The sequence below is a fragment of the Diaphorina citri genome, unplaced genomic scaffold (assembly GCF_000475195.1).
Source record: "Diaphorina citri unplaced genomic scaffold, Diaci psyllid genome assembly version 1.1 scaffold932, whole genome shotgun sequence".
Classification (NCBI taxonomy): domain Eukaryota; kingdom Metazoa; phylum Arthropoda; class Insecta; order Hemiptera; family Psyllidae; genus Diaphorina; species Diaphorina citri.
In genome coordinates, this window is record NW_007378363.1 from 22,855 (window position 1) to 37,407 (window position 14,553).

The window sequence follows — 14,553 nt, forward strand, 5'->3', positions numbered from 1 at the left end:
CGTTTCAAATATTGGCGACCATCCTTGCAATGATGACTTTTTTTTTTTGCTTTGTTTAAAGTGGCAGGATTCTCAAGATCGAGCTCTTCAACCCACTGATTGACGGCTTCTCTGAGTAGTTCAGTGGGTTGTTTTGGAGAACCATTTCTTCAGGTTATTCAACCATGGTATATTTCTTCCAGGACCTCTAATCACCTATAATTTTTTTAGCCAAAGACTGAACAGGTAACCAGGTCTCTCTCTCTCTCTCTCTCTCTTCTCATCCATCAGAGTTTTCTCTTGGAAAATACCGCAAATTCAATATTTGCTTTTTATTCTCTCTTTCTCTCTCTCTCTTCCATCGTTCCCTCCTCCTTTACATTTAATTATTGTATCATGAAAGTTACCGTCTTCTCTCTCTCTCCTCTCTCTCTCTCTATCTCTCTCTTTCTCTCCCTCTCTCTCTCTCTTATTTGTATTTCCCTTCTCCTATCCTTCTGCTTAATTCTCTTTCTCTTGTTCGCCATTTTGCAGGTGCCCTTTTAGTCCAAGAGCTCTCTCTCTACCAAAGATAGTTGGTCGTTGTTCTTGTTCTTGTAACGACTTAACTGAAGCCGGGAGTGTCCATCCACGGGTTTTTCTGGCTCCTTCTGAAGCACATACTTTTGGGAGTGTCATCGAGAAGGCATCCACATAATTAGAACCATCGGGATCGTGAAGAATTAAGGCTTTTCCTTTTAAAGCTCTGTAAGGCATGTTCTAACTGCCAGTTGGCTGGGCTAGCTCCATCCACGGGTTTTGCTGGCTCCTTCTGAAGCACATACTTTTGGAGGTGTCATCGAGGTGCGATCCACATAGAACCATCGGGATCGTGAAGAATTGGGGCTTTTCCTTTTAAAGCCCTGTAAGCCATCTTCTAACTGCCAGTTGACTGGGCTAGCTCCATCCACGGGTTTTGCTGGCTCCTTCTGAAGCACATATTTTTGGAAGTGTCATCGAGGTGCGATCCACATAATTAGAACCATCGGGATCGTGAAGAATTGGGGCTTTTCCTTTTTAAGCCCTGTAAAGCATCTTCTAACTGCCAGTTGGCTGGGCTAGCTCCATCCACGGGTTTTGCTGGCTCCTTCTGAAGCACATACTTTTGGAAGTGTCATCGAGGTGCGATCCACATAATTAGAACCATCGGGATCGTGAAGAATTGGGGCTTTTCCTTTTTAAGCCCTGTAAAGCATCTTCTAACTGCCAGTTGGCTGGGCTAGCTCCATCCACGGGTTTTGCTGGCTCCTTCTGAAGCACATACTTTTGGAGGTGTCATCGAGGTGCGATCCACATAATTAGAACCATCGGGATCGTGAAGAATAGGGACTTTTCCTTTTAAAGCCCTGTAAAGCATCTTCTAACTGCCAGCTGGCTGGGCTAGCTGAAGGTGGGCCATCGCGTGTGGCTGGCTTTTCCCAGTCCCACTCAGGCTGGGGTGAGGTTGAATGTGAGGACGCTATTAACGTGTTGCCAAATGTGGAGACTAAAACTTCCGTCACGAAAGACCTTTATGATGGGAAAAGGCATTTTGTGCCTTGCCTAGGGGAGGGCACAGCTTCAGTGCCAGTAACTGCGCAAGTAAGCTTTTCTTGTTTAATATCTGCATAAAATAAGTCATTTAAGATCTAATTTTTCTATGATTTATTTTGACCCCTATAACACCGAAAGGGTTACTCTAAGTTACTTCTGGATATAATGGCAGGAATTCCCCAAACAAGCACTCGACATCAAGTAGGGGGGGGGAGAGAGAGAGGGAGAGAGGAAGAAAGGGAGAGAGAGCGTTTTCTAGCTGTGTTTGCACAAGTAAAGCTTTTTAAATTATTATTTAATTACTTTATATTATTACCATTACTGCTGCAACCATCATTCCCTCTCTCTCTCTCTCTCTCTCTCTCCCTCTCTCTCTCTCTCTCTCTCTCTCTCTCTCTCTCTCTCTCTCTCTCTCTCTCTACTTCATATTCTACAGGATGTTAATGGGCGTACACGTTTACTTGCGCGCTGCGGCAGAACTTTATGTTAAAATGAACTAAAGTTACTGAGGACTTAGAGGGATCAAGGAATCTAAAATTAGCTAAACCTACATATGTAGGTAGTTATGAGAAGAAAACAAGAAAATCTTTGTTGATTTTTTTTTTTTTTTAATATTTTTTTTTGTTTTCCCCCTTTGCATTGAATACAATTTAAAATAGATAATGAAATGTACAAGTAAATAGGTATATATTATATAAACTAACTAGTGAAATAATGTAATAAAATAATAATTCATGAGTCATGACACTTTTGTACAAAATGAATCAACCTGCGAGTTTCAAGCCCGTTTTTGTTGGATCCGGGGGTTTTGGAGGTCTCTGCTTTAGCGTGTTTATTTGGAGGTCTCTGCGTTAGCGTGTTTATTCTTTAAAAGCAGAGAAAAGAACGCTTTGAAGAACTGCCAGCTAGCTAGGCTGGTTAGGGTTAGCTGTTCTCCTCCGTGTTTGGTTGTCCCACAACTAGACATTAGTCTACTCTCTGTTTAACATCCCCCAGCGCGGCAAGACAACGTCCACTAGGTTATGAACTACCTCAAGTTAGTACAAATTATTCCAGTCGTGCAGGCCAAATTCGTCCCTGTCAGGAGCGAAAAGGTTGAACCCTTTTTCTCTCTTATGACTGTATTCTTTTTTGACCTTGAACTTTGCTCTCTCCGCCCTGTTCAGTTTGATTATCGAACGACTGAGGTACTGTGAACAAACAAACAACTCGGTGAGAAGAAGAAGAAGAAAAAGAAGACGAAGAAAAAGAAAAAGGAAGGAGGAGAAGAAGAAGAAAAACCCAACAACTTATCATCAGCTCCTTGTTTCTTAAGGTGTGTTCAAACATAGTCAACCGGCCGTCGACTGAACCGTCCACATGCCTCGACAACATATCGATCGACGGCCTGATACCTAATGACTAATGAGCAAAGACAATCTCAGGCAGACCTGAACAGTTGTACCTGTCAGGTCTACCTGATAGTGCGTGGCCTTACCTTCCGAGCTAACGCCTTGTCTATAGTGGTTCGTCCGGTGATATATGGCTTCTTGTATTCGTCACCACCCCACTCCAATCTGTCACCGCGACTCTGACCCCCATCCCCGGTGTCATTCAGGTTCAAGTTCCGACGAACGATGTTGGCATATCTGGTGGGAGAACAGAGCAGAAATAGAACCTTTTCGAAATTTCGAACTTTTTTGGGATATTCAAGCCCCTTTACAAGGATTTTTTTTGCTTCTTCTTTTCCACACTAGTAATTCAAATATTCACAGCCAGCCTAGTTAGCTTGGTTGGTGTTGACTGTTGAAGTTGAAAAATGGCGAAAGTACCACGAGGTCGATATACCCATCTATTAAAGAGCTATTGCTACTAGTGTCTTGATAAAAAAAGGGTGAAGGCCAGCCTGGTCGGTCTGCCTTGTAAGCGCTAGGTCAAGGGTTCGACTTCCGCCTGGAGCGGATTTTATCCTGAACGGACAAGCCCCTTTACAAGGATTTTTTTTTTGCTTCTTTTTTTCCACACTAGTAATTCAAATATTCACAGCCAGCCTAGTTAGCTTGGTTGGTGTTGACTGTTGAAGTTGAAAAATGGCGAAAGTACCACAGAGGTCGATATACCCATCTATTAAAGAGCTATTGCTACTAGTGTCTTGATAAGGAGGGTGAAGGCCAGCCTGGTCGGTCTGCCTTGTAAGCGCTAGGTCAAGGGTTCGACTTCCGCCTGGAGCGGATTTTATCCTGCACGGATAATATTCGTTACCGGAACGGCTGGCTTTCTCCAATCCTCTCTTCCTTCTCTCTTCGCTTTCGGGACGATAAAACCTTAGCAGTCACAATTCCCTCTATAAAACTTCTTCCTGATGACTTACTTGTGCAGAAGTTGTAGTTTCAGGTTGGCGAAACTGTCGCTGATCAAATAGTTGATGGAAGATTTGTAGTTGACAATGATGGAGTCTTCCCCGTCATTGAGAATAAAGATGATCTGACGTCGATATCTGAAACGAACCGCAATCAAGATCCATAAAAAAACTTTGGACTTTATAGTTCACACTTTGCAAAGGATATGACATGACGTAACATTATACAGAAGAAGAAGAAGACAAAACCTTTCAAAACCTTGCATAAACTGAGGAACCGACAAAAAAAACTTTAAGCTGGCCTAGTTAGCTTGGAGTTTAGCGAACTTGATCCTAAACAGATAAGATTCGTTCTTGGAACGGCTGGCTTTCTCCTAGAAAAGGCATTTTGTGCCGTGCCTAGGGGAGGGCACAGCTTCAGTGCCAGTAACTGCGCAAGTAAGCTTTTCTTGTTTAATATCCGTATAAAATAAGTGATTTAAGATCTAATTTTTCTATGATTTATTTTGACCCCTATAACACCGAAAGGGTTACTCTAAGTTACTTCTGGATATAATGGCAGGATAAAAGGCATTTTGTGCCGTGCCTAGGGGAGGGCACAGCTTCAGTGCCAGTAACTGCGCAAGTAAGCTTTTGTTGTTTAACATCTGTATAAAATAAGTGATTTAAGATCTAATTTTTCTATGATTTATTTTGACCCCTATAATACCGAAAGGGTTACTCTAAGTTACTTCTGGATATAATGGCAGGAATTCCCCAAACAAGCACTCGACATCAAGTGGGGGGGGAGAGAGAGAGGAAGAAAGGGAGAGAGAGCGTTTTCTAGCTGTGTTTGCACAAGTAAAGCTTTTTAAATTATTATTTAATTACTTTATATTATTACCATTACTGCTGCAACCATCATTCCCTCTCTCTCTCTCTCTCTCTCTCTCTCTCTCTCTCTCTCTCTCTCTCTCTCTTCTACCTGATAATGTGTGTGCTCATCAGGTGTCAGGTCTACCTGATCGTGAGTGGCAGGCCTTGAAGATCACCGTTTGAAAAATTTGACACCTCGGAAAATCATTAAATCACCCACAAAGTCAGCGGTAGCATACGTACATATACGTAGATTGGATCAGTGCTTTTGGTTGATATATTATGTTGATAATGGTTATGTTGTGGTAAACGTCTTGGGCAAACAAGTGATGTTGGCTTTTCCCGGTCCCATGCATTCAAGCTGGGTGAGGTGTGAGGTTACTATGGTTGAAATCTCAGGGAATTTGAAAGGCAGAAAATAGTAAGAAGTTACTCGTAATTAGATAAAAGGATGGCTTCTCAGAGACAAAGAAAGTTACACTTGCAGTTCGTGTTTATTACCGAATTCTACCAACCACGATACCGAACGATCCCGACAAATCCCGATTCCCGATCTTTACCATTTCCATTGTCGATACACACGGGACAATCTCGAAACCAGTCGAGTAAATCGGTTCTGGTTGTCTCGAAGAAATGCAGCCTCCGAGGTGTACTCGATTTGGTTCCCAAGTTTTTGTTCGGTCCTGAAACCAAAGTCAGTTTCGTTAATCAAAGGGAGTGAAAATGACGTTTTCGCAGACGAACACAAAATCTTTACATCACTCAGCGAAAAAAGGAGTCATTCTGTTTTTTAAAAATCGGTAGGTATATTTCGCCTGAGTTATGCCCGTTAGTGACAAAAACACCCAATTTTCAAAGAAGTACTTTTTGCACTAATGGATTAATGAGGAAGACAGAGTAGAAGAAAGTCGTCCGCTCCAATCCGAGAGCGAACCCTATCTGTTTTAAATAAAGTTCGCCCCTGGTTCTCTCCAGGAATGGAAAATTTCGGTCAGAAAATTTCCGCCCTGGCCAGGATTCGAACCCAGCACCTTCAGGTTGGGAGTCAGTGCTCTTGAGTCTGAACTTACCTCTCGACCTCTTCTTCGTATTTGCATCGTATTGGAATTTGGCCCAGCACCTTCAGGTTGGGAGTCAGTGCTCTTGAGTCTGAACTTACCTCTCGACCTCTTCTTCGTATTTGCATCGTATTGGAATTTGTAGAGGCGGAACCGCCTCAGTTTTTCCTTCTCCTCACTTTGCACGCCCGCCCAAACCCGCCCAACATTGGCCGCTATCAGAACCAAAGCCACCAATAGGAGACACATCAATCTTGTGTCCATGACAGGAGCATGTCCATTTGGGGGGGATTCAGGTTGAAGAGGTTGGTCTTAGGAGGTCAGACTCTGGACGCTAGTTGGTGTTCTGGCTCGTCATGTCCGTTTGATCATGGTCAGATCTGGTCGAAGAGTTTGGTCTTAGCTGGTTTAAGTTTGGTCCTTGCTGGTCAGACTGGAGGACTGATTGTTAGCTGGTAATCTGTCTGGTCAAGTCATTTTGATCATCATGTCCGTTTGATCATGGTCAGATCTGGTCGAAGAGTTTGATCTTAGCTGGTTTAAGTTTGGTCCTTGCTGGTCAGACTGGAGGACTGATTGTTAGCTGGTAATCTGTCTGGTCAAGTCATTTTGATCATGATCAGACCGATTCGCTGATCATGAGCAGATGGATCTGGTTGGTTCAGTTGAAGCCATCGGAGATGTGGAGTGCACCTGACGGATCACTGAACAATGTATCTGGATGGGTAACCATGTGTGCTGCTAGCTTTTCCCGGTCCCACTCCGGCTTTAGAGTACTTGGGCTGTCTTTATTTGGTAGTGGTGCTGCTGGCTTTTCCCGGTCCCACTCCGGCTTTAGAGTACTTGGGGTGTCTTTATTGTTATTTTGTTTACTTACTCATGATGAAATCTGAAACTGCTTTCCATTACTTTTAAATTGTATTCTGACGTTATTTCTCAAAAAGTTACTCAATTTTTTTTATAATAATAGCGCAGTAGAGATTTTTTCCGTTTTCCTCCTACACTCACATTAAAATAATCGGTTACAACAATCAAGTAAATCGATAGTATAATTATAAGACGAGCAAAACACACCGGTAGGTACTTTTAAACTCGAGTATGACACTAGCTAGAGTAGTAATATTATTGTGGCATGCTCATTAAGGACAATACCTAGTAGGTGTTGTGAAAAGGGGGCCAGTGGCAAAAAAAAAGTCAAATGAAAAATTCATTACTATAGGGCCAGCCACTCACTATCATTTAGACCTGACAGGTATACCTGATCAGGTCTGCCTGATGGTGTGTGTGCGCTCATCAGGTATCAGGTAGACCTGACAGGCGGAATTGATCAGGTGTGTCTGTCAGGTCTACCTGATAGTGAATGGCAGGCCTAAGCCTCAGAGTGCGTTTTTTGTGTACGAAGTTATGGTGGAACAAACAGACAAAACACCTAAATCGAAACTCATTTCGTGCGTTCAGTTGTAGGTGTTGCTCCATGGCCTTTCACCTCGGGTAGACTTGACAACTGGCCCTCGGTACTTGGGCCAATCATTTTATCAGCGTCTTGAAATCATTGGCATAAACACCGAATCATTACAATATTGACATGAACATGGGAATTCTCATACCACTGCTAGAACTCTGTAGAACAAACAGTCTGAACTGCTTTCAGTAATATGCCTTCTCATCGGAAGGAGGCATTACCGTAGGTTAGCGGTTCTCAACCGGAGGTAGGCATACCCCTGGGGGTACGCGAATAAAAGTTGAGTAATGGCGGACAAAAGTGAACTTATACCTGCTCTTGTACTAGGTAGGTGCCAAATAAAAAAACAACACCAAGATTGTTCTAATCTACATTTTCAAGTTTTTATCTTTTTCATGAGTGTGTTTAGATTGTTCTAATCTAGATTTTCAAGTTTTTATCTTTTTCATGAGTGTGTTTAGATTGTTCTAATCTACATTTTCAAGTTTTTATCTTTTTCATGCGCTTACTCTCGTCATCCAAAGGGGCAGTAGCTGACGTTTAAGCATCATGCAAGTTGTCCTTCAGAAAAAGTTTGAAGAGGTTTCATAGGAACCAGCGAATTGTAACAACGGTGGTCTTATTGTCACAAAGTAGAAGAGAGGAAAGCCAGTCGTTCTGAGAAGCCGAGAACGAACTTTATCTTTTTAGGGCACAGATCATTTCAGGCGGGAATCGCATCACCGGTGACTTAACGCTTACAGGGGAGGCACGCTACCTTCTCAAGACCTAAGAATAATTCCCTTTTGAACCAATAAAGACGTGCTCTATTAAACCGTTAGCACCTAGACTAACATGTATACCTAATAGGATAACTTGTTCTAAGCTGACAGTTAAAAAAAAAGGAATTTTAATTGTGTTAAGCATATTTAAATGCTTGTCACAAACATCGTTCCCCGATTATTTCATCTAGATAAATTTTATGACATGACTTGGACTCGAACCACCAACCTCCAGATCCAAAGTCCAACGCGTTAACAACTGCACCACTGAGGTTGGTTGCACCACTGAGGTTGTTCTAAGCTGACAGTTTAAACTATGTAAATAAAGCACTACTTGGACTTAAATCTCAATAAACTTCTGGTCACTTCGGGTCCCATCGGGTCTCCGGGGGTCCCGTATGGTATGGTCCATACTTCTGAGCGAGTTCTACAATTCCCTTCAGCTATAAAAGAATGGGACAGTAAAGACTACCTCCCTAACAATGTTGTAAAACAAAGGTCGCCTTTGATATGTGTTTAAAAAATAATTAAAATACTTTGGGCGGCTTTATTTTAATGACCTTTTGAACCTTTTTTTTCGCAACATTGAAAGAAATGGGGTCATTATTACAGGGACTAAACTCTGTCTATTGGTAGGGACTTAATTGTCTTATGTTGTTAATTTGTTAATAAAAAGTAGGTCTTCCGACCTCTAACCTTCTTTGAACCTTCTGGTCGGTGTCTTTTAGATTATTTAGATGGCTTACAAAAAGGGCCAGGCTGAGCTGTGTGTAATGTTAACATCCACCATAATAATGCAATGGTCAGCGAGAAAGAACCAATAGAATATACAGGGGATTGGGGACAGGAGGATCAGAATAGGGGACTATTAGGGACTGCTGGTTAGTAGAGGAGATTTAATGCCATTCTGACAAAAGACTATTTTGAAGCATCGCTACATGAATCATCAGGAATGATTATTCCCTGAATCCCTGATATATGAAACACAATAACACTCCAGTCCCGGATATTTGTAAAAGAGCGACTTAACATACAATTTGGGGAGGGGCACTCTTGATTGAAAATTTTCTAAAGTGCGCTCTTTATTATTATTATTATTATTATTATTATTATTATTATTATTATTATTATTATTATTATTATTATTATTATTATTATTATTATTATTATTATTATTATTATTATTATTATTATTATTATTATTATTATTATTATTATTATTATTATTATTATTATTATTATTATTATTATTATTATTATTATTATTATTATTATTATTATTATTATTATTATTATTATTATTATTATTATTATTATTATTATTATTATTATTATTATTATTATTATTATTATTATTATTATTATTATTATTATTATTATTATTATTATTATTATTATTATTATTATTATTATTATTATTATTATTATTATTATTATTATTATTATTATTATTATTATTATTATTATTATTATTATTATTATTATTATTATTATTATTATTATTATTATTATTATTATTATTATTATTATTATTATTATTATTATTATTATTATTATTATTATTATTATTATTATTATTATTATTATTATTATTATTATTATTATTATTATTATTATTATTATTATTATTATTATTATTATTATTATTATTATTATTATTATTATTATTATTATTATTATTATTATTATTATTATTATTATTATTATTATTATTATTATTATTATTATTATTATTATTATTATTATTATTATTATTATTATTATTTAAACCGGGTTTAAACTGTCATTGTGGTTCTTAATTAGTACCTATTTAAGAAGATCCAGCCAAGTTAGCTTGGAATAAAGTTCGGGAGACAAGACTTCCGTTTTTACAGTTCCCTCTGCCAGCCTAGTTAGCTTAGTTGGTAGTGCGTCTGCCTTGTAAGCGCTAGGCCGCGGGTTCGATTCCCGCCCGGGCGAATTTTATCCTGATGTGGGATAATGTTCGTTCTCGGAACGGCTGGCTTTTTCCTATCCTGTCTTCCTTCTCTCTTCGATTTCGGAACGATAAGACCATAGCAGTAACTAAGCTAACTAGGCTGGCAGGCTAAATTTTAAGAACAGCGAAATATGTAGAACAAATTTTTGTGGGTATTAGGGGGTTAATACAGTTACAATCCAACTCAAATAAGGGCAATAGATCAGTTGCGCTTACTTGGGTGATGTTTCAAAGTCATAGAGCAGGAAAAATGAGGACCAACGGATTTTTTCTTTTTCTTCTACGACTTCTAGATACCGAGATATATCGATTTAAAAAATACCGGTAAATCGTAAATTTTGACGTCACGACATACGCTCCCGTAGGCGATGACGTCAGAATTCATGACTCCCGCTTCGTTTGTTTGTGCGCAAGCGTTTCTGCGCATTTCGACGTGAACTTTGACGTCACAACTCTTCGAACTTTTTCATTAGAACGGCAATTAAAAATTAAATTTTCGACCTTTTAAAGTTACCTTTTTGCCAGCATGATAGGTAAACATTAGATTTTTAGGATTATTGAGATATTGGAAATATCCTACAATGCTGCAGTGAGCACCAAAGTTGTGACATAATAACACAAAGAAACTGCATTTACATTTATTTATTTGTATTTCATTAAAAAAAAAACAAGTGTGTGTTAATTATTATGGTTGTATTATTTTTTAATCAGACTGTGTACCACTGTCAGGTATACATCCATCAGCTTTTACCTGATAAAAACCTGGTAATGATTTCAAATAAAACATTGTTTATACTCACGTGGTTCCCAAAAAAATGCTTTTATGGAGCCTTAACCCCTTAGCTCATATTCTGGGGCTGTTGCCCTTACACCTAAGCCTCAGAGTGGGGTTTTTGTGTATGAAAATGGGGCCTAGATCTAGGCTATTTTTTTATTATTATTTTTTTAAGAGGTTTGACAGAGGGAACTGTAACTGCTAAGGTCTTATCGTCCCGAAATCGAAGAGAGAAGGAAGACAGGATAGGAGAAACCCAGCCGTTCCGAGAACGAACATTATCCCATCAGGATAAAATCCGCCCCGGGCGGGAATCGAACCCGCGGCCTAGAGCTTACAAGGCATCCACCCCGGGCGGGAATTGAACCCGCGGCCTAGCGCTTACAACGCAGACGCGCTACCAACTAAGCTAAATTTTAGCTGGCAGGCTAAAGCTGGCAGGCTAAATTTTAAGTACAGCGAAATAATTATGTAGAACAAATTTTTGTGGGTATTAGGGGGTTACAGTTTAAACCCAACTCAAATAAGGACAATTCAAGGTAATTTGAACCAATAGGTTTGGAACCACTGATTCATATCTATTACATATCTAATCTACCTATCTGTTAGCATTTACATAAGATCGAACTTTTATTAATAATATTTTCCCAATTGCAACTCCTCCATTCAAGGTAATTTGAACCAATAGGTTTGGAACCACTGATTCATATCTATTACATATCTAATCTACCTATCTGTTAGCATTTACATAAAAAAAGGGCCAGGCTGAGGGTGAGTTTACTGGGCTGAGGGTGAGTTTACAAAAACGGCCAGGCTGAGAGTGAGTAATGCCGAGATTGCTCGCATTTACATAATATTATTGCTCTTATTAATGTTATTCATCATCATTATAAATATCGAAAAACATCACACCACCGAGAGCAAAAAGCTGGAAGACTTTTCATTACCTGACAATAATGGCGGCAGTATCAGGTACACTTGAGAGTAAAAAATTCGGACCAGGTTTGCATTTCCATCTTTCCTTTCTGGACGATGAGACCTTAGCAGTTACAGTTCAATCTAACAAACCTCTAAAAAAATAATAATAATAAAAAAGAAACTAAAAAATAAATAAATAAAAACGAAAAAAAAAAAAAACAGCAGGGTATATTTAAAAAGGGGAATATCAGCCTGAAATTTCCCTTGCTAGAAATAGCAAAGGTTGAGTGCGAAGGGCATCGTGAATTTGTTTGTAGCCAAAACCAACCGTCAGCCCAAAGCAATCATCCTTGCTAGGGCTGATTGAGAGGCTGACGAAAAACGCCGACCCCGTCTGAACACGGGAAAAAGCGGAGAAGAAACAGAGAAAAAAAAAATGTTCTAAAAAGAATCTGTCTTTGATTTATTATTTTTTTTTTTTTTTTTAAGAGGTTTGACAGGGGGAACTACTAGTAATGAGTTTGATTCCCGATGTCGTGCCGACAAAAAAGTTGCCTGAAATCCTGAATTGATGTTCCATTGCCTGGATTTCTCTAAGGAAGAGAAATGAGTTTGATTCCCGATGTCGTGCCGACAAAAAAGTTGCCTGAAATCCTGAATTGATGTTCCATTGCCTGGATTTCTCTAAGGAAGAGAAATATATTCAAATAACGTGGCTGCCAGTCTTTGGCTGGTTGCAGATCACAGCATGACTAAAACGTAAATTTTACGATTTGAGAAATTCCAAGAGGGATTTTTTTTTTTTTTTAAGTGGGCCTGGTAAGCCCCTTCCTTACGGACAGAAACGATAGACCTCACGCCCTCTAACGGATTTCTTTCCAACTAAAACAAACTTCCCTCTCAACCCTCACCCTTATTCAACATTTTCATAATCCGAGGGGGTGAGAAACTACACCTAGTTCCGGACATTTCCGATAGAGGGCAGAACAAGGTTCGTTTGCAAAGGTCGATACCCCGGGCGTGATAGCACGTTGGATGCACCAGTTCTGACTATATCACTGAAGTTAAGCAACGTTTCGCGTGGTTGGTATCCGGAAGGGTGACTGTGTGGTACATCACGTATTACTGGCTACATCGGATTGTGAACAGCTTCGTTGGACGTCAAGGAGCAATCAGCGACTTGTATCACCAAAGCATGGAAAAGTAGATTTTCAAATTTGGACAATTTAAATCAACATGTGTGTCCGCCTAGTTAGCTTGGAGGGTAGCACCTTTGCCTTTTAAGGGCTAGGTCGCGGGTTCGATTCCCACCCGGGGCGGATGTTATCCTGAACGGATAAGGTTCGTTCTCGGAACGGCTGGATTTCTCCTATCCTGTCTTCCTCCTCTCTAGGCTCTCAGGACGATGGATCTTGTGAGAAACTACACCTAGTTTCGGACATTTCCGATAGAGGGCAGCACAAGGTTCGTTTGCAAAGGTCGATACCCCGGGCGTGATAGCACGTTGGATGCACCAGTTCTGACTGGACCACTGAAGTTAAGCAACGTTTCGCGTGGTTGGTATCCGGAAGGGTGACTGTGTGGTACATCACGTATTACTGGCTACATCGGATTGTGAACAGCTTCGTTGGACGTCAAGGAGCAATCAGCGACTTGTATCACCAAAGCATGGAAAAGTAGATTTTCAAATTTGGACAATTTAAATCAACATGTGTGTCCGCCTAGTTAGCTTGGAGGGTAGCACCTTTGCCTTTTAAGGGCTAGGTCGCGGGTTCGATTCCCACCCGGGGCGGATGTTATCCTGAACGGATAAGGTTCGTTCTCGGAACGGCTGGATTTCTCCTATCCTGTCTTCCTCCTCTCTAGGCTCTCAGGACGATGGATCTTGGCAGTTACAGTTCCCTCTACCAAACCTCTTAAAAATAAAATAATAATACACACACCTATAACTTATGGTAGTAGTTCATTATTCTTCTTGAGCTGATTAAATCTAGGCTATGTCTTCTAGGTACCTATATGTACCCGTAGGCTATAATCTTATCCATCTTTCATTATTCTTCTTGAGCTGATTAAATCTAGGCTATGTCTTCTAGGTACCTATATGTACCCGTAGGCTATAATCTTATCCATCTCTTCATCTTCAAGTGGTCGGTACTTCAATCACCTGTATAATACAGTCTGTATTTGTCATAATAGAATTTCCAAACACCTTTGTATGATGTTTATCTACTTTACCTATATCTAAGTACCTTTAGAGTTCTATTTACTACCTGGAATTTTATTGAATCTTGTCAAACAAAAATTTAGATGGCTGGTGATGGCTTCACTGGAATCGGTTTTTTGTAAACACATTAGAAATTAGAGATAATCTTATAGTTAAAAAGAGACACTTTAAAGTCCATATTATTTGGGTTGGACATTGGTTCAAACACCTTTGTATGATGTTTATCTACTTTACCTATATCTAAGTACCTTTAGAGTTCTATTTACTACCTAGAATTTTATTGAATCTTGTCAAACAAAAATTTAGATGGCTGGTGATGGCTTCACTGGAATCGGTTTTTTTGTAAACACATTAGAAATTAGAGATAATCTTATAGTTAAAAAGAGACACTTTAAAGTCCATATTATTTGGGTTGGACATTGGTACAATACCAAGAAACACTCAACAAAATTCAATAGTGTTGAGACGATTAGGATTAAGTGACGACACTTGGACACTTAAATCCTTTAATTTCGGCTCAAAGGTTTCGCACAAACAAGGATACAAACAACTGTCCATTGTGTCCAGACCTTTAGCCTTTGTTATCAATCAGATCAGATCAGATATTACAGCTGTGAAATGGATCTAATCCAA

The 14,553-nt window shown here is 39.4% G+C and overlaps 1 protein-coding gene across 1 annotated transcript; it reads right to left on the bottom strand.

The window, feature by feature from the left end:
- Window positions 1-2,209: 2,209 nt before the first annotated feature.
- LOC103513158 lies at window positions 2,210-6,282 on the bottom strand. The gene is made up of 5 exons (XM_026826436.1): window positions 5,904-6,282; window positions 5,268-5,427; window positions 3,902-4,027; window positions 3,029-3,179; window positions 2,210-2,741 (listed from the first exon to the last, which is right to left on the bottom strand). The coding sequence occupies exons 1-5, from the start codon at window positions 6,064-6,066 to the stop codon at window positions 2,589-2,591; spliced, it is 753 nt and encodes a 250-aa protein (XP_026682237.1). The 5' UTR covers window positions 6,067-6,282; the 3' UTR covers window positions 2,210-2,588.
- Window positions 6,283-14,553: the final 8,271 nt, after the last annotated feature.

Excerpts from the sequence above, each read along its gene's own strand:
- LOC103513158 (XM_026826436.1), bottom strand. The coding sequence starts at position 6,066 with ATGGACACAAGATTGATGTGTCTCCTATTGGTGGCTTTGGTTCTGATA. Across the intron at positions 5,428-5,903 it reads TACGAAGAAGAGGTCGAGAG|GACCGAACAAAAACTTGGGA; the intron begins GTAAGTTCAGAC and ends CTTTGGTTTCAG. Across the intron at positions 3,180-3,901 it reads AAACTACAACTTCTGCACAA|ATATGCCAACATCGTTCGTC; the intron begins GTAAGTCATCAG and ends TTCTCCCACCAG.